Source organism: Diachasma alloeum, unplaced genomic scaffold (assembly GCF_001412515.2).
Source record: "Diachasma alloeum isolate Michigan unplaced genomic scaffold, Dall2.0 Dall_scaffold_00322, whole genome shotgun sequence".
Lineage (NCBI taxonomy): Eukaryota > Metazoa > Arthropoda > Insecta > Hymenoptera > Braconidae > Diachasma > Diachasma alloeum.
In genome coordinates, this window is record NW_021680461.1 from 66,719 (window position 1) to 88,713 (window position 21,995).

Here is a 21,995-nt window from a genome sequence, read left to right on the forward strand (position 1 = left end):
CAAATACTTGAGATGGTCTTCAAACGTCTGAGTGACGACAATGATGTGGTCTAAGTACGCAAATGCGAAGGGCTCAAGCTCAGGACCGATAATCCTATCTGCGAGACGTTGAAACGTCGCGGGTGCATTCGTTAAACCGAATGGCATCCCTACAAATTCGAACGTGCCCAGACCGGAAACAGAAAACGCAGTTAATTCGCGGATTTCTGGATCCAGAGGCACTTGGTGATAGGCCTGTTTGAGATCTAATGTGGTGATATAACGCGCGGAGCGCAGCTTGTCCAAAATTCCGACCAAATTCGGGATGGGATACATGTCCTTTTTCGTTAATTTATTCAACCACCGGAAATCAAGACATAATCGCCATTTCCCGTGAGACTTTTTCACCATGACGATGGATTATTCCAGGCACTCTCTCGACTCCGCGGTATGACTCGAAATCGCTGCGAAACTTTCCTCCTCATGTGACGTTGCGGGTGCACCTGCAACCTCCTTTTCCCTAGATTCGCGTTTTATCGTGGAATTAGTTTCCGAATCGGTGATCAGCCGCTCGGAATTCTCGCGATACAAACGTTCATACGTAGGTGGAAATTCAGTCTCGTCATTATCGAGTATTACTGCGGTACCGTGGTTCAGTTTACGACTCGAACTTGGATTTTTACTCTTAGACAATGATTTAGAGTTGGGAATCCCGTCAGACTACGTGATGTCCCGACTTGAATAATTGAAACGCGCACCTCGATTCTTAGTTTTGGAAGAAAGCCGCGTTCCACGGTTATTATGAACCGTGATAGTCGAAAAATCCGTCTCGTTCTCAGAAATCTTTCTCCTGGGACATAGCCAAAGTCGGTTTAGGGGATTGACGGTCTGAAACACGCGGTTTAGGAGTAGGTTGGGTCCTTGAAACCTTGGGAGACAGCGCGGGACCCTTTATTGCTGCGCTCCCTTTGCGGTTTCCCCTGCCGTTTGTTTTGGTGGGTGATTTTTACAATCGGGTAATTTGACACCCCTTGTCCCACACACATAGCAAAATATTTCGGTCTGCGGCTGCTTACAGTACGCGCCTTTGTGACCGTTCTTCAGGCAATTATGGCAGAAATCCGTCGACTTAGATGATGTCGACGTCGTTGGTGGTGTGCCAGCCTGAGGAGTTTTAGCTGGGGACGTCCGTCCGCCAGCTGAAAAATTAATTTTGGGCTTTGCAGCTTTTGTCGCTGCTGAGTAGGACCGTGCTGGTGAAGCAGGAGGCTGAATCGTGGCAGCTTGAGTAGCAGCAAGGGCTTTTTGAGTGGAAGGCCTCCGAGACTGACTTTTCTGCTCGGATTTGTTCGCATCTGAATTTACTTTTGCGGGCTTCTTAGGCCCGGTTGCCCCACTGACCTCATTGATCTGTTTCACAACCGCTTTACCCCCTTTTTCGCGTAGCGCGATGGAACATACGCGCAATGCAGGTAAATGGTCTCATGCGTGTCTGGAGGAGGTTTTAGCGGAGTGCGACTGTGCCTCCAGTCGAAATCTAGCACGAGATTTTCCAGTTCGTCAAAAGTCGTGAAATCATTGCGGTGAATCATCGGATGATACTCCGGCCGTAAATGGTTGTACGCGATGTCAAGACGGGCTGCTTCCGAGAAATTTGTATTATTCGATAAGCGCCACATTAAACGAACTGCGTCCAAATAATCTGCCCCGCGTTCGAGAGGCCCCTGCGTCCTGTTCACGATGTCGACAATAGCTCGACAACGCGTATCAAATTTTAAAATGGTTCTAATCCCAAATTCCTTAGTCCCAGAAAACTGGGACTTGCGCCTCGCGGTTGGTGGATGTGATCCGCGTTGAGCGGCGCAGGAGCCAACATAATCCGATGCTCCCTCAATGTTGTAGCATCGGTTTTTTACTGGACGGCCTTGTGCCGCCGATCCATCGGTGAGGTGGTGGGGGTTCGCACGTAGAGGCCTGAGATGCCTGCTGGCGTGCGACGATCGTCTTTCGCGTCCTACGTGATGTGAGTCTCCCAGACTCGGTGTGTGCGTGCTCGTCGGTGTGCTGCTCCTCAGCTATAGCGCCGTCTTATAGCCCTTCCCGATGCTCCGCTCCACTCCCTTCGCCAGGAAGCTCACGTAACCCACGGTGAGCGCGATCGACAGACTTCGAGAGAATGATGAAAAGGAAGTAAATAATAGAAATAAAAAAAATAAAATGACAATTGTGGCTCTGGGTGATCCGACTCCTCGCTGAGGTAAAAATACTAATTTTCCCCTCATGATCCGCGGTCAGTTCAGGCGAGGAACAGTATAAGATTTTTATCATGTTACAATCTATAATATATCTATCATATATAATATCTATATTATATACTCGAATATAATATATCGCGTATGAAATATACTTGATTAATATTGAGTCTATATTCATGACAAAATTCATGACATTTGATTGATCCCTTACAAGGAAATTTCGAGAAAAAAATGAAGGAAAAAGGCTACATACATACACCATCTAAAAATCGCATATTCTGCCTTTTTAGATCATATTTAATAACGCTAACACAAAAAATGTGGAACTTAAATTTGAGCGATTACCAATCTTGCATTCGGAAGGAATAGAAGAAGAGAATTGTAAAATAAGAATTTCAAAAAAGAGAAGTCATTCGGAAGCAAATTGATAATTTATTAGCAACAACCACTATAGTCATTTATAAAAAAATTTCATTGTCCACTTGTTTTTTTTTAATTTCTCGCAGGAACTTATGCATTTGTGAACTCGTCAAGAGGCAATGGACTTGGAGATCGTGCTACATTGAATAGTCCCATATTCAACCCTACTCCGCCATACAGCAGTGATCCGAAGAGTCCATATTATCAATCCTGTCAGATGCGATTTTTCTTCCATCAGTATGGCGCCTTTAGTGGTTCACTGGGATTATATCTCATTCAAATGAAACCACATCAGAATCAATCCCAGAGACTATGGTGGAGTTACGGAGATCGCAGTGACATTTGGTATAATCATGTCGTCGCACTACCGAATATAAGATACAAGTACGTAATTTTTGTGATTCAATGAAGATCCATGTCAAAGTGATAGAATGAGTCGGTTCAATTACGTTGTGTATCAAGCAAACTATTATCGCGGCAAACATACTATTTTTTGTCATAACTGGATGGTAACGTCTGATTTTGCTTCATAAGTGGAGAGAGGAACGGAGATTACGTCTGTCCAAGGATACTCGAAAACAACAGAAATCCGAAGAATAAAATCAACCACTTTCTTCATTTGGGGAAGAAAGTGGCTTATTTCATTTCTCAGATTTTTCTTTGTTTCGATGATCCTCGAAGTAATCAAATCCCTGTTTCTCCCTGCATTTACAAAAAAATCGAACATTACCGTACAGTTATGACAAAAAATAGTATGTGTACTTAAGAAGGAAAACCAGGCATAAAAACCGACCCCGAGTGTAAATTCCGTTCAGGCCACCTAAAGTTGGATCAGAATAAATCCTTCTGTAGTCAGGTTCCACTGATCAGGTGAAATCTGATCAAAACCTGGTGAGAAATGATCCAGTGTTTCTGAGGTCAAGCTGCCTGAAAACACTTTGACAAAATTCGGATTTGGTCACCCCGATATCAATTTAAGCACGGCATCCTGAAATAAACAATAGTAGATTGGGATTTGATCACCCTAATCTCAATCCGAGCAGGGGACTAGCCGCTTCAAGGGTCAGACATATTGAGTATCAAATCTAGCAAAGATTAGGCCCCTTAAGGTTCACAAGATTAAACTATTTAAAGGTCCGAAGTATTAAGGGTCAAATATTTCAAGGGTCAGAAGTGTCAAGGGACGGACGTCGATAGGGTCAGACATTTAAAGGGTCAAGCGTCAAGGGACTAACATATAAAAACTCAAATATCTTGTTTGAAAGGTCAGGCACTATAAGGATCAGACGTTTCAAAGAAAAAATGATTTAATGAGTTTTGTTTGAAGAAAGTAAAATATGACATTCATTTGTCATTCATATAAGATATTTAGAATGACAGTTGGATTATCTATTAATTTCCCTAGCATTTTTCTAGATATCCGTTTTAAGTCATGGGCTCGCATTCAAGTTTTTCTCTTTAGCAAGAAAGTGTGTTATCATGTACTGGATAGTTTTATGCTAATTTGAAAAATTGCCATATGGACTCATGTATATAACTAGCCCATGTGTCATATAGCTCATATTTCATAACTTGTCAACGAAACCTAGAAAAATTGTTATTCAAACATTAGCTGATAACTACGATGGACATTCTGTATAAATTTCATTTTAATGTCATTATATTTTTTTTTACAGGGAAAACCCCTTAAAGGTCAGACGTGTCAAGCATCAAATGCCTTAAATGTCAGATTTTGCAGTATTAAAATTGTAGTGGTTGACGCATAGGTTTAGAAATCGTAGGATCGTCGGTTTGAAACCAGTCGAGGACAGAATAATTTCCGATAGCAAAATCGTCTTTCTCTGCGATAAATGAAATCAATGCATTGCGAGGTACCCAATATGATTACAAATGATCATGAAAATCATTTTTGAAAATTTAATTATCTATTTTTTGTTAAGAAATATTAGTAGTAAAACTTGACGCGTTCCTCGAGTCTCGATCCATGGATTTTGATCAGGGTTCGGTCCGCCAGGTCTGATCAAATTTGGATCTAAAGTAGCATTACACCTTTGATCATGACGTGATCAATTCACATTATCACAATCTGATCTGATGTCAGGGCTGACCTGAACAAATCCTGATCTACACCTGGCCAAAATTTCCACTCAGGCGCGTGCTGATCACCCTCGAAGGCGAGAAAATTTTCATTTGAAAGGTCTATAAAACTTTAAATCAAGAGCAGAAATTGAGAATGGAAGGGGAGAATACTAACCTAATATTATAAACTAATTGGAGCAGGGGAAAAATATGGAGTGAAGAAGTGGTGAAACGGACTCTCTTCAATTGTCCATATCTCCCGACTGAATACCGTAATTTGAATAAATCAGATTTTATTTTGGAGTTTGAAAAAACCTTTGAAAATTATGTGAAAAATTTGACTATGCTATTTTCGGTTGATTGATATGCAGATTTGGTCCGTTTTACCCCACTATCTATAGATTTTCATCATTCAGAAAGAAACAAGATGCTAATTGAAAATTATGAAAAAATATGTGAATAAATAAACAAGTCAGCCTCCAAATCAATCAAACAGAACATATGTTCAGCAAACAGTTAAACAAATAAGTCAATAAATAAGAAATATGGAATTTGAATATTTTCTTTAATCAGGAATAGATGAGCCTGAAACTGGCGAACGATATCCACAACTTTGGGAGCGGACTGTACTGCCGACGCTCCAAAGGGACCGCCGGGAGTCAACTTTTTCATCCCTAATTTTTAAAAATAATTAAGGAACATGACAAAATATGTTTAACACACCCTTACCCCTCCATATGCATACATTATTTGAATGAAAAATAAAATTGCTAAATTTAAATAACCAATTTTAACATTGGGACATAAAGAGGGGGTAGAGGGGGGATGGATAATAGGAGGGAGTTAAAAATTTTACCCAACAAGGGGGAGGTTGCAGAGTCTATCTAAGCCACCCCCATCCCTCCGTTCGCATGCGTTAATTAAATGAAAAAATTGAATTTTCAAATAAAAAAGAAAATCGCGAAAATTCGGACTTTGAGAGGGAGTGGATGGGGGATGCATAATAGGGGAGGGTTGAAAATTTTAACCGACAAGGGGAGGGGGTTCCAGAATCTATGAGAACCACCCCCATCCCTCCGTTCGTATACGTTAATTAAATAAAAAAATGTAATTGGTAAATTAAAAAAAAAATCATCGAAAATTGGGACTTCGAGAGGGGGTGGAGGGGGATGCATAATGGGGGAAGGTTGAAAATTTTACCCAACAGGCCGAGGGGGTTGCAGAATCTATCTGAGCTACCCTCATCCCTCCGTTCGCATGCGTTAATTAAATAAAAAAAATAAAATTGTTAAATTTAAATAACCATTTTGAGTATTTGGACTTTGTAAGGGGGTGGAGAGAGGACGCACAATAGGAGAGGGTTTAAAATTTTACCCAACAGGGAGAGAGAGTTCCAGAATCCATCTGAGCTACCCCCATCCCTCCGTTCGCATGTGTTAATTAAATAAAAAAATTAAATTGTTAAATTCAAATAACAATTTTAAGTATTTGGACTTTGTGAGGGGGTGGAGGGGGGACGCACAATAAGGGAGGATTGACGATTTTACCCAACAAGGGGAGGGGGTGGAGAAGGATGCATAATAAGGCAGGGTTGAAAATTGTACTCAATAAGGGGAGGGAGATACAGAGTCTGTTTGAGCCACCCCCAGCCCTCTGTTTGCACGCGTTAAATCAATAAAAAAATAAAAGAGTTGAATTTAAATAAACATTTTGAGTATTTGGATTTCGCGAGAAGGTGGAGGGGGGACGCACAATAGGGGAGGGTTGAAAATTTTACCCAAGAAAGGGAGGGGGTTGCAGAGTCTATCTGAGTCGACCCCAGCCCTCCGTTCGCATTCGTTAATGAAATAAAAAAATGAAATTGTTAAATAAAAACAAGACATCTCGAAAATTGAGACTTCGAGAGAGGGTGGAGGGGGGAAACGTCCTCCCGAAACCTCCTCCCCTTATCGGTTAAGATTTTCAACCCTCCCCTATTATGCACCTCCTGCCCCCCCCTGTGAAATCATAATTTTCGAGACTTGCTGTTTTTATTTAACAATCAATTTTTTTTATTCAATTGACACATGCAGAGGGATGGGGAAGGCTGAGATAGACTCTGCAACCTCCCCCCTTGTTGGGTAAAATTTTCAACCCTCCCCTATTGTGCGTCTCCCCTCCGCCCACTCACAACGCCCAAATTCTTAAAATTTTTATTTAAATTTAACAATTTTATTTTTTTATTTAATTAGCTCATGCGAACGGAGGGATGAAGGTGGCTCAGATAGATTCTGAAACCCCCTCCTCTTATCGGATAAAATTTTCAACTCTCCCCCATTATGCATCCCCCTGCCGCCCCCCTATGAAATCATAATTTTCGAGATTTCTTGTTTTCATTTAACAATTTTATTTTTTTATTTAATTGACGCATGCGAACGGAGGGATGGGGGTGGCTCAGATAGACTCTGCAACTCCCCCCCTTGTTGGGTGAAATTTTCAACCCTCCCCTATTCTGTGTCCCCACCTCCACCCCCTCCCCAACGTCCAAATTCTGAAAACTTTTATTTAAATCTAACAATTTTATTTTTTTATTTAATTAGTGCATGCGAACGGAGGGATGGAGGTGGCTCAGATAGATTCTGAAACCCCCTCCCCTTGTCGGCTAAAATTTTCAACTCTTCCCCATTATGCATCCCCCTGCCACCCCCCTGTGAAATTACAATTTTTAAGATTTCTTGTTTTTATTTCACAATTTTATTTTATTATTTAATTGACGCATGCGAACGGAGGGTTAGGGGGGAGGGGCTCAGATTGACCCTGCAACCCCTTTCCCTTGTTGGGTAAAATTTTCAACCCTCCCCTATTATGTATCCCCCCTCCACCCCCTCTCGAAGGCCCAATTTTCGAGATTTCTTTTTTTTAATTAAGAATTTAATTTTTTTATTCCATTAATGCATGCGAACGGAGGGCTGGGGGTAGTTCAGATAGACTTTGCAACGCCCTCCCCTTATCGGATAAAATTTTCAACCCTCCAATATTATGCAACTCCCCTCCGCCCCCTCTCGAACTTCCAATTTTCGAGATTTCTTTTTTTATTCAATTATTCAATTTTTTTATTTATTTAATGCATGCAAACGGAGGTCTGGGGATGGCGCAGATAGACTCTGCAACATCCTTCCCTTATTGAGTAAAATTTTCAGCCCTCGGCTATTATGCATCCCCCCTCAACCTCCTCTCGAACTCCGAATTTTCGAGATTCTTTTTTATGTGACAATTTTATTTTTTTATTCAGTTAACGCATGCGAACGGAGGGATGGGGGTGGCTCAGATAGGCTCTATAACCCCCTCCCCTTGTTGGGTAAAATTTTCAACCCTCCTCTATTATGCATCCCCCCTACACCCCCTCTCGATGTCCCAGTGTTGAAAATTTTTATTTAAATTTAACAATTTTATTTTTCATTTAAATAATGTATGCATATGCAGGGGTAAGGGTGTGTTAAACATATTTTGTCATGTTCCTTAATTATTTATAAAAATTAGGGGTAAAAAAGTGGACCCCCGTTCGCGGTTCCTTTGGAGCGTAGGCAGTACATCCGCTCCAAAAGTTGTGGATATCGTTCGCCTGAATCGTACGCTAGTTTCAGGCTCATCGTCCTCATCACATCACGTCTTCCCGAGGAATGAAAAAAAAAAGCGTCTCAACTGCGCCTGTCTTTGTTGGTTTTCGTCGTGTTGATATTCAATTTTTTTCAGCGTGTCCGTGCATAAGTCCGGCGACACACGGCTGTGGGCTTTGGGGGGAAGGGAGACGGGCCTCCCTGAATTCGCAGAATCGTTCAATGCATTTTTCTCATCGCGGGCGCCATTTGTTTGTGTCGAAGAAAGATCTGTTTTTTAGAGCTCTGGGCGTTAAAACAAATGTACATACCTGTGAAATACATACATTTTTCTCACCTCGAATCGTACGTCATGCTCACAATTCATCGACGTGAGACATTGAATCAATTGCCTTAGACTTCAATTTTGATTCCTATAAATCAAGAGCGTGAGTAACTTTAAATCAAAGGTTCCTACCCTTGAGTAAGTCGCGTCAACATTGAACTGAATCCCGGCGATATTGAATTAAAAGTGCCTATCTTTGACGGCGGAAAATAGGACCCCAAGCGCCGAAAATTATGAATCAACGGTGCTGCTCTCGATTCAAGAGCGCGACTTTGAAACAAAGGCGGCGCTTTTAAATTTTTTTCGATGTCGAGCGGGACTTTGCAATAGCGTCCAGATTTTTCTCAGTGTAGATATTTAGGGCAGAATAAATTCACTACAAAAAGTGGATACTAAATTTCAGTACCTATCGTCCCGTTCTTTCTGTACCCAAAAGGCACTGAATAATTGAGAACCTTTTGGGTAATAAATTTGAATATAAATCGAAAATCATTTGATTCATTGCTTTTTTAATTGAATGATTTTCAGGGAGGAAGGGGAGTGGAAAAGGGTCACAAACAGAGTGATTTTTAACCCTTATCTTGATTCTTATTGGCAATTCTCATGATCCTTCTTTGTAACTCTTACTTTAACCCTTATTCTGACGCTCATTTCCGACCGTTATATTTTCACCGTTACATCGAATCCTTATATTTTGACCATTCTATTTTGACCCGCAGATTTTAACCTTTATATTTTGACCCTTAGGTTTGACCCTTAAATTTTCAATCTTAAATTTCGCCCGTTGGATTTTGAACCTTAAATTGTCAATCTTAGATTTCGCTCGTTACATTTTGACTCTTATATTTTGACCGTTATATTTTGACCTTTGAATGAATTTAGGGTCTTATAATTTGGGCTTATAATTTGACCGTCAGATTCTGAGTGTTCGGTTTGACCAGTAGATTTTGACCCTTAGATTGTGACATTCATATTTTGACCCTTCCATTTTGGTCAAAATCGAAGTGTTAAAATCTAAGGTTCAAATTTAAGGTTCAAAATCTAAGGGTCAAAATCTAAGGATTAAAATGTGATGGTCAAAATATAAGGATGAAAATATAAGAGGCAAAATCTGATCGTCAAAATTTAAGGGTCAAACCTAGGATTTAACATATATGGGTCAAAATATACGGGTCAAAATGTCAGGGTAAAAGTCTAAGGGTCAAAATATATCGGTCAAATTCTAAGGGTCAGAATCTAAGGTTCAAAATATGAGGGTCCAAATCTAAGGATCAAAATACGAGGATCAAAATATAAGGGTCACAATCTAAGAGGCAAAATGTCACGTTCAAAATATCCGGGTGAAAGTCTAATGGTCAAAATATAAAAGTCTAAATCTAAAGGTAAAAATATAAGGGTCAAAATCTAAGTGTCACAATCTACAGGTCATAATTTACAGGTCAGAATGTAAGGGTCAGAATAAGGGTTAACGTGCGAGTTAGAAGTAAGGGTCAAGACAATGGTCATAAATCTCTCTAATTTTGACCTTTTTCCACTCCCCTTCCCTCTCAAAATCATGCAATTAAAAAAAAATTAATTGAATGATTTTCGAATTATTATCACTTTCAGTACCCAAAAGGTACTGAATTTTATGGTACTTTTTGAGTACTGAAAACAGGGGACAGAAGGTGAAATTCAGTACCCACTTTTTCCAGTGTAGAGTGAACGACAGGTATTGAAAATTGGAGACTACAAATTTTATCGGATTATTATTATGTAATAATAATAATGATGGGCTTTTGAACCAGTATTCTAACAACCATCCTTTAAATGGTGGTTTTTTTCAAGTGCAAAAACATCTGCTTTTATTGTGTAAGCGATTTTCGCCGGGGCTTCACCAGCAAATATCCCAAACTATTTGGGCATCTCCTCTATCGCTAAATTATGTCGGGTGCCAGCTGGATTTTCACGGAAAATCCAACGGTAAACCGGCCTCAGAGGATAACTCGTCTACCCTGAGGACTTCTCGTGGCGGGACTAACAATGCCGAGCCAGCATCAGCGTAAAATGGTAGAGTGGGCGAGGTCCACCATACTTGGAGTAATTTACTCGATCGATCTTCGTCTTTTCAGCCGAGAGACCTCGATAAAGCGTATCTTCCAGGAGCCATTCCTCCATGTATCTTTCGCCGACGATGTTTCCATTCCTCTGACGTATTCCTGTCCTCCCCAGAGTGGCTCAACTCTGGAGAAGTCGACCATTACCTGCGAATCCTTCTCACTCCTCGGAGCGCCGAACACTGAGAGGCACATGCGACACAGGTATCCGGAGACTTATTCTCACCCACCTGTGCCCACCCCAACACAACCTCAATGCTCGGTAAAAGCACTATCATCGCGGGCCAACACCGAGATTACTCGTCGTGGAGGCACGTGCGATCGGGTCTCCAGGAGTCGGCCTAACTCCCGGCCCACGGATCCACGCCAACACCACTTCTTTCGTCCGAAGTGATGGATTCCTGGGAACATGGAATTAAAACACCCCACGTCCCTAAAGTAATCCGATCATTCTGTTTGGGACACCGAAGCGTCCCATTCTCTCGCTGTTCCGAATTTTGTCATCACAATCGACCCCCATAATCCATAACTGATTAATGCCACTTACGACCGTCGTCGAGGACCGGACGATTTTCATCCGCTTGACTCCAGTGCCTGTCACCGACTGTCCCGAAATCTACTAAGGCCTTCTCCCCCTAGTTTGAACATCTCAGCGGCGGTGGGTCATCCGTTACCCCACCACCACCAATCAGCTCGACGGCAATCGAGGGGGCGCTAGTCCTCTCACCTAGCCGTTGGTCCCTAGTCTAAGTCGATAGCGCCTCTAGAATCGCCCAGTTGGAACGCCAGTACGTTGGCCCGTTTCCCCCAAATACAGCTGGGTGAGTTTCTAGAGAAGGCGACAAGGTATCGACAGCCTCTCTATAATATTCAGAAGCATGGTTTCACCCAAACGACGCCTCTTGGCATTATTTGATTGGTCTATTCACCTCACGCGTGGTTCACTTAAACCGCCGTTCGATGTCACTCTCATCTCTCGCTCAGCTTCTTCAGCTGGCGTTAGATGTCGCTCTCTTCTCTGTCCCTCACTCTAACCATTCTTGTCTCATGGGTTTTCGCGTTGGTAAAACAGTTTACATTAACGAGACAATCTCGTTACAATTGATTTTTGGTCGAGTTAGGCTACTTCAGATATCTCAGGGAATAGAGCCGGCAGTATTAAAATGCATATACGCCTCCTGTGGTTATCGTCGGGGGCAAAAATTCGTTCTGCCGAAAAATTCTATGCTTTATGGAAGAGATTTTTTGTCGTATTGAATCAATTTATTTGTAGACAATGAAGAACGCATGCACCGAAACATGATAATTTTCATACACTGATGGAAACGATGGATTAATTTAATTGCTGTTACGAAGTTTGTTAAGTAATAATGCCATTTGTTAACCATTAATAAATGGCGTTAATATTAGGTGTGTGACTTTCTTTTAACAGATTTTTCAGTAAATTTATGCAATATAAAAAAATACAGAACAACGAATTTAATCTTGGAAATATTGTCCATCGTTTTCTATGACCTTGCGCCATCTCTCAGGTAAAATTCAAATGCCATCGCGAAAGAAACTTATAGGCTTCGAGGCGATGAAGTCATCGACGAATTTACGTACATCGTCCAGCCTTTTAAACTGTTTATCCACTAAGGCGTGCTGCATGAACCGAAACAAGTGATAGTCGGATGGGGCCAAGTCTGGTGAATATGGCGCGTGCGAGAAAACTTCCCATCCCAAGTTTAAGAGGGTCTTCTGAGTCGCGCGACTAACGTGAGGTCGAGCATTATCATGCAGCAGTATGACTTGGATGCTTCCTTGCCCATTAAATAGCCTTTTCCGATCAAGTTCTTCGCTCAGTTTGTTCAGTTGTCGGCTGTAGCATTCCGCAGTTACCGTCTGACCTGTTTCCAGGAGTTCGTAATAAAGCAAACCCTTCCTGTCCCACCAGATACACAGGAGAATGTTCTTCAAGTGGATGTTCTGTTGCGCCGTCGATATTCTGGATTGTCCGGGATCTACCCACGACATTTTACGTTTGAGATTCTCGTAACAAATATACTTTTCATCACCCGTCACAATTCTCCACAAGAAGTCTTTTTTTTTGTTGCCGGGCAAGCAATGAAAGGCACGTGTTCATACGTTGACCTAGGCTGCGTTCGGTCAACACATGTGGGACCCACCTTCCAAGTTTTTGGATTTTTTCCATTTGACGCAAACGCTTAGACATAACCGTTCAGGTGACTCCTAAGTGAGCTGCAAGCTCTTGTTGCGTTTGCGTTGAGTCTTCATCCAGTAGAGCTTGCAATTCCGCATCTGTAAACTTTCAAGGCTGCCTAGGATGCGGCTGGTTACTCAGATCGAAATCACCACTTCTGAAACGCTTGTACCAATAATTACACGTTTCATAAGATACAACGTCAGCACCAAGAACACTACACATTGATTCCCGTGCTTCAGGAGCTTTTGGAGTTCTTTCCAAGTTTTTGGATTTTTCCCATTTGACGCAAACTCTTGGAAATAGTTGTTCGGGTGAGTCCTAACTAAGATGCAAGTTTTTATTGCGTTTGCATTGAGTCTTCATCCAGTAGAGCTTGCAATCCCGCATCTGTAAACTTTCGAGGCTGTCCAGGACGCGGCTGGTCACTCAGATCGAAATCACCACTTCTAAAACGTTTGTACCAATAATTACACATTTCATAAGATACAACGTCGGCACCAAGAATACTACACATTGATTCCCGTGCTTCAGAAGCATTTTTTCCTTGTTGGAATTCGTATAAAATGCAGTGCCGAATGTGCTGTTTATCAGTTGCCATCGTAACTCTGCTATTCTGAAAGGTTATGTAACTTACATAGAATTGTTATTCCGTGTTCTGGAACCTTTTGTCCGATCCTTTCAAAACCAGAAAAGACCGTGAATATATTTCTATTTTAAATATAATTTTAAGCTCGAAGAAAAAATCTGTAAAAATTAAGTAACATACCTAATCGTTAGCAGCAAGTAAATCCTTCTATTAGACTAGTAGCAATTGTTTGCGTGAAACGTTTATGTGTCTTTTGGACAATTACATTAATTCTACAGAGAATTATCTGAGACTCCGGTTTTATCAAATAAATGTTATTGGGGAGTATATATATTTTTCCTATAAATATTTACAATTTCCACGGCACAAATAGCAAAACAGTATTCGTTCATTATCAATGTATTCTTCTTATAGTAGAATCTTATGGGGTTCTCTCAGATCAAATGATTGTGATTTGATAGATTATATTTTCCTACCGACATTTCGAATTCCTTGGAAATATTTCTAATGGTCATGAAAAAAACTTTATTTTTCTAAAAGATCTTGAATTTTCTTCTATCAAGTTAATTGTTTTTTCTCTCGTATACCCTTTCGGATTTTTACGATTTGCATCCTTTCTATTCCCAACCCCCTGTACCGCATTCGCCGAAGGACAAGGGAAAACCTCACTTGAGGGGAAAACCTGCCCAGGTCGTTGTCTCTTGCGAGACTCCCGCTCGACAAATGAAACCGTGAGATTTAAAGTGTCACACATTCTGGCCCTCCCAGCTTGGAATCGAACCCGGGTCTCCCGCATGCCAATCCTATGCTTTAACCACACAGCCACAACCGTTAGTTATCAAGTTAATTAATTTCATTCAAATTTTCTCACGTGGAACATAATTTTTTGGCAGAGGAAATTTTTTCTTTCAGTAAACGAAAAATTCATTTAACCCATTACTTCGCGTAAGTCTCGAATCGTTTTGGTATGAGTGGAGTGGGGGGTCCGTCCGCATATTAGTGCACCCTTAGAGAAACACGCTAGCGTACGCATACCACTACAAAACGTGTAAAAAGTGGGGTACCGTGACATGAAGCAAAGGCTAAAACGTTCAGAAGACGGTGAAACATCTTGGAAAATACAGTTTCTAAAAAGCTTTGTTATGTCTTCGCTGATGAACATATTCGCAAGAATCGAAAAATCGTTCCACATACAGAATCAATTTACCAGAAGGATGATACCGCGACTGCAAAAATATTAACAATTGACATGGAAATACTTACCCAGATGTACACCAAACGCAATACTGAGTATTCTATTAGGGCAACAGGGCCATATGAGTATTCGTCCAATACAGTAATTTTCCTCTGTAGTAGCTCATCTCGTTTTTATTTTATTGAATAGGCATGATTCGGAGGTAATCTTCTTCTTCTTCTGTTCGTTGTGGTTACATCCTCTCGCTATTGAAGAGGCAAGCACTATATCCGGAGGTAGTGAAGGGGGTAGTTACTTCGTGTATAGATACTCGGCAGCGCTCGGCCTGAGGTGTTGGACAGTCAGAGTCAAATTTTTCCTTGGCCGATACACTGCCGTGTATCTCGATAATCAAGTGAAAAAGCAGTGGGATAATCAGTAACCCCAGTGTCCCCGTAGAAAGTTAAAGGTCCTTGATATTTTTCTTTCAAATTCATTGCTGTGGAAATGAATGAATATTGAATAACCAGAAAACTCAGCTTTGACTGAAACTTATCTATCACTATAACCTTAAAATATTGTTATTGATACGTAAATTGCAATAACGACTGAATAATTTTAATCACCAGATATTTTCTGCAATTCGAAGCGAGCAAGAGCTTCGCAGCGAAGGCGGATGTAGCCATAGATGATTTTTCATTGAGTCCCGAGTGCTTTGGTATTGGTAAGCAAAACATAAAAACTTCTTTATAATAGAACAAGTAATGAATAAAACAATCGATAGCCATTATTTTTTCTCTCCAATTTACTCAGGCGTACCACGGGACGTAGTGGGCGACTTCAATTACTATAATCCAGTTATAGAGTCCGAGCATCAAATTAAACAACATTTCGACTTTATGAATGAAACAGGTGAATTAGCGTGGTTAGCGAACAGAGTTCTGTGTTCTATTTTTGAATGAAATTCCCTCACTTGTGTAATTTAACTTAATGTATTTTCAGTGATCAGAGTAACGAATTGTGGCGCAGTTGGAAGATACGGGCCAACGTTGAATCAATGCGCGACGGAATACAATGGATCAGAATTAGAATCTCAAATATTCCATACAGCCTCCTCGACAAATTCGAGTCTTCAGGACATTTCAAATTTCCATACAATAGGTTTGTGCCGTCATTCTAATACATCGGTTTTCTGAAGTAGAATTTTTCTAAATTTTTCATTTTGCATCCAATTTTAGGATTTTTTTTTTCATGAGAAATTTATTAATGTACTGTGACGTATTTTGCCCCTCTGCGGACACGAGACAAAAATCCGCAGCCCTCGGCGACCAATCTTATAACCAAAAAGGTGGGCGCTAGTACGTTTTCTCCCAAGACGCACAAAAACTAACATTCGAATTCCACAGAATCAACCAGCGACGGAACAGCTGCCGACAGCTTAGTATATCAACCGCGGAGGCAGCTGGGTCCCACAATGCTGGTCCGAAAAATTATTTAAAAAAAATAATTTTAATAATAAAATAATTCCAAGTCGAAAATTTAATCACAAATAAAATATAATAAAATAAATCCCGTCTTATTCTCGATATTCTAGGAATTCAATCTTCGAAAATAAAAGCCAACAACAAGTTACAAAATGATAAATAGTTAAAGATAGTTAAACAGTTAAAGACGCTATACAACACAATTCCTAGCTGCGATACGTCACAAGATAGAATACTAGTTAATTGAAAGACAGTCAAAATTAGTCAATTAATCCGTAGTCCAAGAAAAGGTCAAACAGTAAAATCACTAGTAAAATTACTAATGAGTCCAAATAACTGCGGTGTAGGAATCTACTATTACCCCTGAAAACCAACGCGTCCATCCAAAGTGGCGAGAATGAGAATCTAACTCTTCAGGCTATTGAGAGGGGCCTTGCCTCGAGAAACGAAAACAACACAGCCGGCAACTTACTAAAATTCACCCGTCATAAGACAAAAACTCGAGCGCCAAAGAACGCTATAATGCCTCTGAAAAAACCTACGATAATTCATCGGTCTCTAAACGAATACGCTGAAAATTCAATGCGATGAAGTTAGGTTTTCAGAGGCCGAGAGAAATACTACAAATCCCTCGAGAGAAAAATATTACTGACCTCTAGATCTCAAACCGCCGCAATACCCGAAATTCGATATTAAATATGCGGCGGAGGCTAAACAAGAGTCAACAAAATCACCTATTAGAATCACAATGGCGTCAATTGCCACGGACCAAGCGTTTATCAAAAGCCAAATGCCAAACTTACTCCTTGTGAGACACTTTTAATACTTCGAAATAAATCCACTGACATTTACTGAAATCTATCCGGAGCAATAAGATACAAATTCCATAAATTCACCGAACAATTTAATCAGAAATGGGACCCGAAAATAATGACTCTGCCGAACAAAGGGTAAGCATCGGCATAAAAATATTACGAACTCCAATGGCGTCAATCGCCATGGACCAAGCGTTTATCAAAAGCCAAATGCCAAACTTACTCCTTGTGAGACACTTTTAATACTTCAAAATAAATCCACCGCTCACCAATCACTTAAATTCCGATGACGGTAGATCTGAGCTCAAGCCTTCCCCAAAATGTCTAAAACAGCCTTCAGTAGAGCCTGGGGTACCGACAGCAGTGTCCGAATAAAAAATCGACCATTATAAGATGAGCCGAATGTTCGCACAGCGATGTGTCTGGTATTCAAACGAGAAGTGACCGTTGTCGGTATCACAAACTCATGCGACAACGCTCCAAAATAAGATGACCAAATGATTGCCTCGCCAGGACAACCGCTCCGCTCTGATTGGACGTTGAAATTGTACCGAAACATAGCCAACGGAAATTTCAACAATGATTTCACGCCCGCGATATAATATTTAGCGGGGTGAATATTTCATAAAACAAAAACAAATATCAATAAAACCAAAAATGCTAAATGATTGTCATCATCAGTTGTTATCTTTCTGGATATGTAAAGCCAGTCCGAAATTTCTTTGTCTGATGATGAGATCGTCGTCTGAGTCCCAAATTTTTCGACTCCATATCCTGTCGCCGCTACTCGGTCTTCCAGGTGAACTCAATCCTGTGCGGGACCATTCAAAAATATTCTGGCCTAATGTCTCATACTCCACTGTAGCCGAGACCCTAAGGAAGGTTATCGGAGTATCCCACGAAGATTCGGACTCCATCCCGCGATGATCCGGTCTCGATCCCACGATGGTCCGTTGAGCGGTAAGACAACGATTCGATGCAAACAAAAACGCATTAATCAAGGTCCAAAATAATGATAAAATGACTCTCGCCAATAAAGTGACTTCTCATCTGGAAAATCCCAACCACTGCTGAACGGTCAAAATCTCAAAAATACCACGCTATGGTGCTTACAATTTAATACAAGTTTGCATATCATTGAGAGTGATGGTGATAATGTTCATAAGATTCCACATTACGCGATTTTTTGTCCATGAAAATATGGAGAGAAAACTTCGATAAAACAACTCTCGTGATGAAATACTTCAAACGAATTATTTTCGGACGACATTAGTCAAAAATATTGATCTTTCTATCTCTATGAGATCCTTATGCTCGAACTTCTCACTTACTTTTATCGTTCGCCCTTATGAGACGTTGCTCAAAATAATTTGTGTATTGCAAAAATTAAAAACAAGCAACATTTGCTCTTGAAAATGTTCGATTATAAGTTATTCTGCTGGAACTTCCAAAGTTGTATGATCATGTAACATTAAATCGGAAAACATTTTTTTTTTTTTTTTTTCGCAAATTCTTTTATCGCAAATCATGTCGTCGCAATAATTTTGACAAAGAATGTCAAGACGTGTGAATGAATAGAATAGAATAGAAAAAGTGCGGCTGGTCACTTAAAGCGCCCAGAGTCACCTAAATCATACGATCTTTTGTAACTTCCGCCTTAGTTTCGGTCAGTCACACAGCCCCAGCCCTGTGTTTCTCACTAGGCTAATAAGGCTGGTGACAGCCGCTTGTTGTAAGTCCTCTGGTTTCAGGAAAGCCTGGCCCCAGATTTTATAGCGACGGAGTGCTAATAGGGGGCATTCACATAAAATGTGGATGACGCCCTCCTTATCGCCTCCGCACAGTCTGCAGTCTTCTTGTTCTGCAAGTTTCATCTTGAACAGATGAGCTCTGAGAGCTGTATGACCCGTAAGGAGCCCTACTGCTACCCTCAGATCCCCTCTGTGCAACTCCAGAAGCTTTCTGGTCCTAACTCTTAGTTGCCCTCTCATAAGCAGTTTCGCTTGTCTGCAGGTCGCAACTTTCTCCCAACGCCTGACATGATCCCGCTGGAAATGATCTTTAATAAGAGTTTTTCCCACTGCGAAGGGCATGCCAAGCAGGCCGTGTGAGGGCACACTTTCTGTACCCTCCTTGGCCAGCTTATCTGCCTCTTCATTACCCAGAATCCCATGGTGACCTGGCACCCAGGTTACGGTGACCCGGTTGTTTTTACCCAGTGTGTCCAATGCCTGCATGCATTCCCACACCACCTGTGACTCTGTAGTGGGTTTTTCCAGGGCGTGTATCGCCGCCTGGCTGTCACTGCAGATGAATATTTTCATCTTTTTTGTGTCTCTCGCGTTCAGATACTCTGCACACTTAAGTATGCCCAGCATCTCTGCTTGAAAGACGGTTGAATGATGGCCCAGCGGAAAACTCTCTCCGAAGCCATCTTTCAGACGGTAGATGCCTGCCCCAAAACTTTCATTGAAGCCAGAGCCGTCCGTAAACCAGTAGTCCTCTCTTGGTCCTGGTTTACGTTTCGAGTCTAGCCACTCCTGTCTGGGTGGTATACTCGTTCTGAAAGTTTTCCTGATCTGATACTTCCTAGGAATCCTATCCGTCTTACCTATGAAGGGTCGATCATTGATTAGGCTAAGCCTTGTATGGCCTTGGCCCGTCATCTTCCATTCTAGTTGGCACCTTAGTCTATATGCAGTTGTGGTAGCACAACTCACAACCCTAAGGTCGAGGGGTGGGATACTGAGTGCTATTTCTAGCGCCTCAGTAGGTGTCGATTTCATGGCTCCTGTTGCAGCCCTCAGGAAGGTTCCCTGTAGGCTTTTCAACAGGTTCCTTGTTTCCGTCTTACTCACCCTCGGCCACCAAACGACCGCAGCGTATAACAGTCTCGGAAGTAGAACTATTTGGTAGAGCCAGAGCATCATTTTAGGATTGAGTCCCCATGTCCTGCCCACAGCTCTCCTGCATGCCCACATAGAGGCAAACACTTTATTTCTCTGAGTACAGATATGTTCTTTCCAGCTGAGTTTATTATCCAGGAGGACACCCAGATATTTCACTCTGCTGGTGTAGTTAATCTCCGAGCCATTTAGCTTCAGAGGTTGGATCTTTTCCAGTTTATAATTTCTGGTGAAAACCAGGATTGTTGTTTTGGCTGGATTTACCGATAGGCCAGTTACCCTGCACCAGTCCTCAATGATATTGAAGGCTGTTGCCATCAGGTCCCTTAGCACCCTCAGAAATCCGCCTTTCACAACAACTGCCACATCATCGGCGAAACCGATGACGTGGAAGCCGGCCTCACTTAGTTGATTTAGAAGTCCATCTACAACCAGGTTCCATAGCAGGGGCGAGAGAACTCCCCCCTGCGGACAGCCCCTAGTCGGACGTCCCTCCACACATACCCTCCCATGTCCTGCCGACAGTCTTCTGCTTTTCAGCATGTTTTGTGTCCAAGCAATGATAGTCTTGGACACCTGTCGTTCTTCCATGGCTTTTTCTATAGCCGGATTCGAAGTGCTATCAAAAGCCCCCTCAATATCCAGAAAGGCGCCTATGGCAAAACCCTTGACCGCCAGTTGTCCCTCAATCAGTCCCACCAGGTGATGTAAGGCGGTATCTGTTGATCGTCCCTCTCTGTATGCATATTGACAGGGGGAGAGGGGTCTGTCAGCCAAGGGCCCGGCCTTGATGTGTCTATCCACCAGCCTCTCCAGGGTCTTCAGGATGAAGGATGTGAGGCTTATAGGACGGAAGTCTTTTGGTTTTATATAACCGGTTTTTCCCGGCTTGGGAATGAATACTATCCTAGTCTCATTCCACACACTAGGGACATGTTTCAGGGCTATACTAGCTCTGAGTATCTTGGTTAGGGGTCCCGTGATAGTCTCTATCCCTTCCTGTAATAGGGCTGGGTAGATCCCGTCTGGTCCCGGTGCCTTGAAGGGTTCAAAGGTTTTGATGGCCCACTTGACCCCCCAGGGCTGCACTACTTTATTTGCCAATGCCCAATCATGGGTTTCGTAGACATCCCTCTGATTTTGCATTGTTTCTTTATCTCTCTCCTGGGCCTGTATGAAGCCTGGAAAGTGGGTGTTCATTAGGAGTTTCAGAGTCTCTCCCATGGTTTCCGTGTGGCTGCCATCTGGTGCCTGTAGGCTCCCTAGATATGGAGTCTTGTTTGTTCCAAGGATTTTTGCCAGCCTAGAGGTCTCCGATTGACTCTCCACATTGCTTGTGAAAGCCCTCCAGCAGTCCTCTTTGGCTGCCTTTATTGCCTTGTTGTAATCTGCGAGCAAGCCTCTGTAAGTTTTCCATGCGTCTTCCTTACGGGGGCCCGCTCTCATGTTCTTAGCTTTGTTAAAAGCTTTTCTAGCTTTGCCCCTCAGCCCACCGAGCCTCTCTGACCACCAAGGAGTCTCAGTGGGCTGCCCTTTCGGGATAAGCTTGCAGTTTGTCTCGAAGGAGTCCATGATGGCCTGGTTTAGGGCAATCGAAGCCTCCTCCAGCTGCTTTTTGTTGTTAAATCTGAGGATGATATCCCTGAGATTGTCAGATAGACTCTCTCGGTAATTTCCCCAGTTTGTTCGTCTTGGGTTTCTCACCCATTCCGTTTCTTTCACTGTGTGGATGGACATTCTTATGGTTTGATGATCGGACGCTGAGAGGTCCTTTGAGACCCTCCAGTCCCCAATCATGTCTGCCACTCTATCCGTCCCCAGAGTGATATCTATGACCTCCTGTCGTCTCCGATCTATGAAGGTAGGTTCTGACCCCCTATTAAGGATGTTTAGACCGGCCCCCATTATGAATTCCTGGAGGCTTTCCCCCCTGCCGTTAATGCCGGTGCTCCCCCATGCTACATGGTGCGAGTTGGCATCACAACCTAGCAGGAGTTCAAGTCCCCTTTCCTTCACATGGTTGCATAGGTCCTTTACTTTTTTCGAAGGAGGTGGTTCAGCCGAGTCATAGGGC

General features: G+C 42.0%; 1 protein-coding gene across 1 annotated transcript in view; it reads left to right on the plus strand.

Moving 5' to 3' along the window:
- LOC107040140 (leukocyte tyrosine kinase receptor) overlaps positions 1-21,995 on the plus strand; it is a 591,240-nt gene that overhangs the window by 53,297 nt on the left and 515,948 nt on the right. Inside the window, exons 4-7 of the mRNA XM_015260083.1 lie at positions 2,741-3,038; positions 15,346-15,440; positions 15,530-15,628; positions 15,719-15,877. Of these exons, the coding sequence (XP_015115569.1) occupies positions 2,741-3,038; positions 15,346-15,440; positions 15,530-15,628; positions 15,719-15,877 (651 nt within the window). The remainder of the gene's footprint in view (positions 1-2,740; positions 3,039-15,345; positions 15,441-15,529; positions 15,629-15,718; positions 15,878-21,995) is intronic.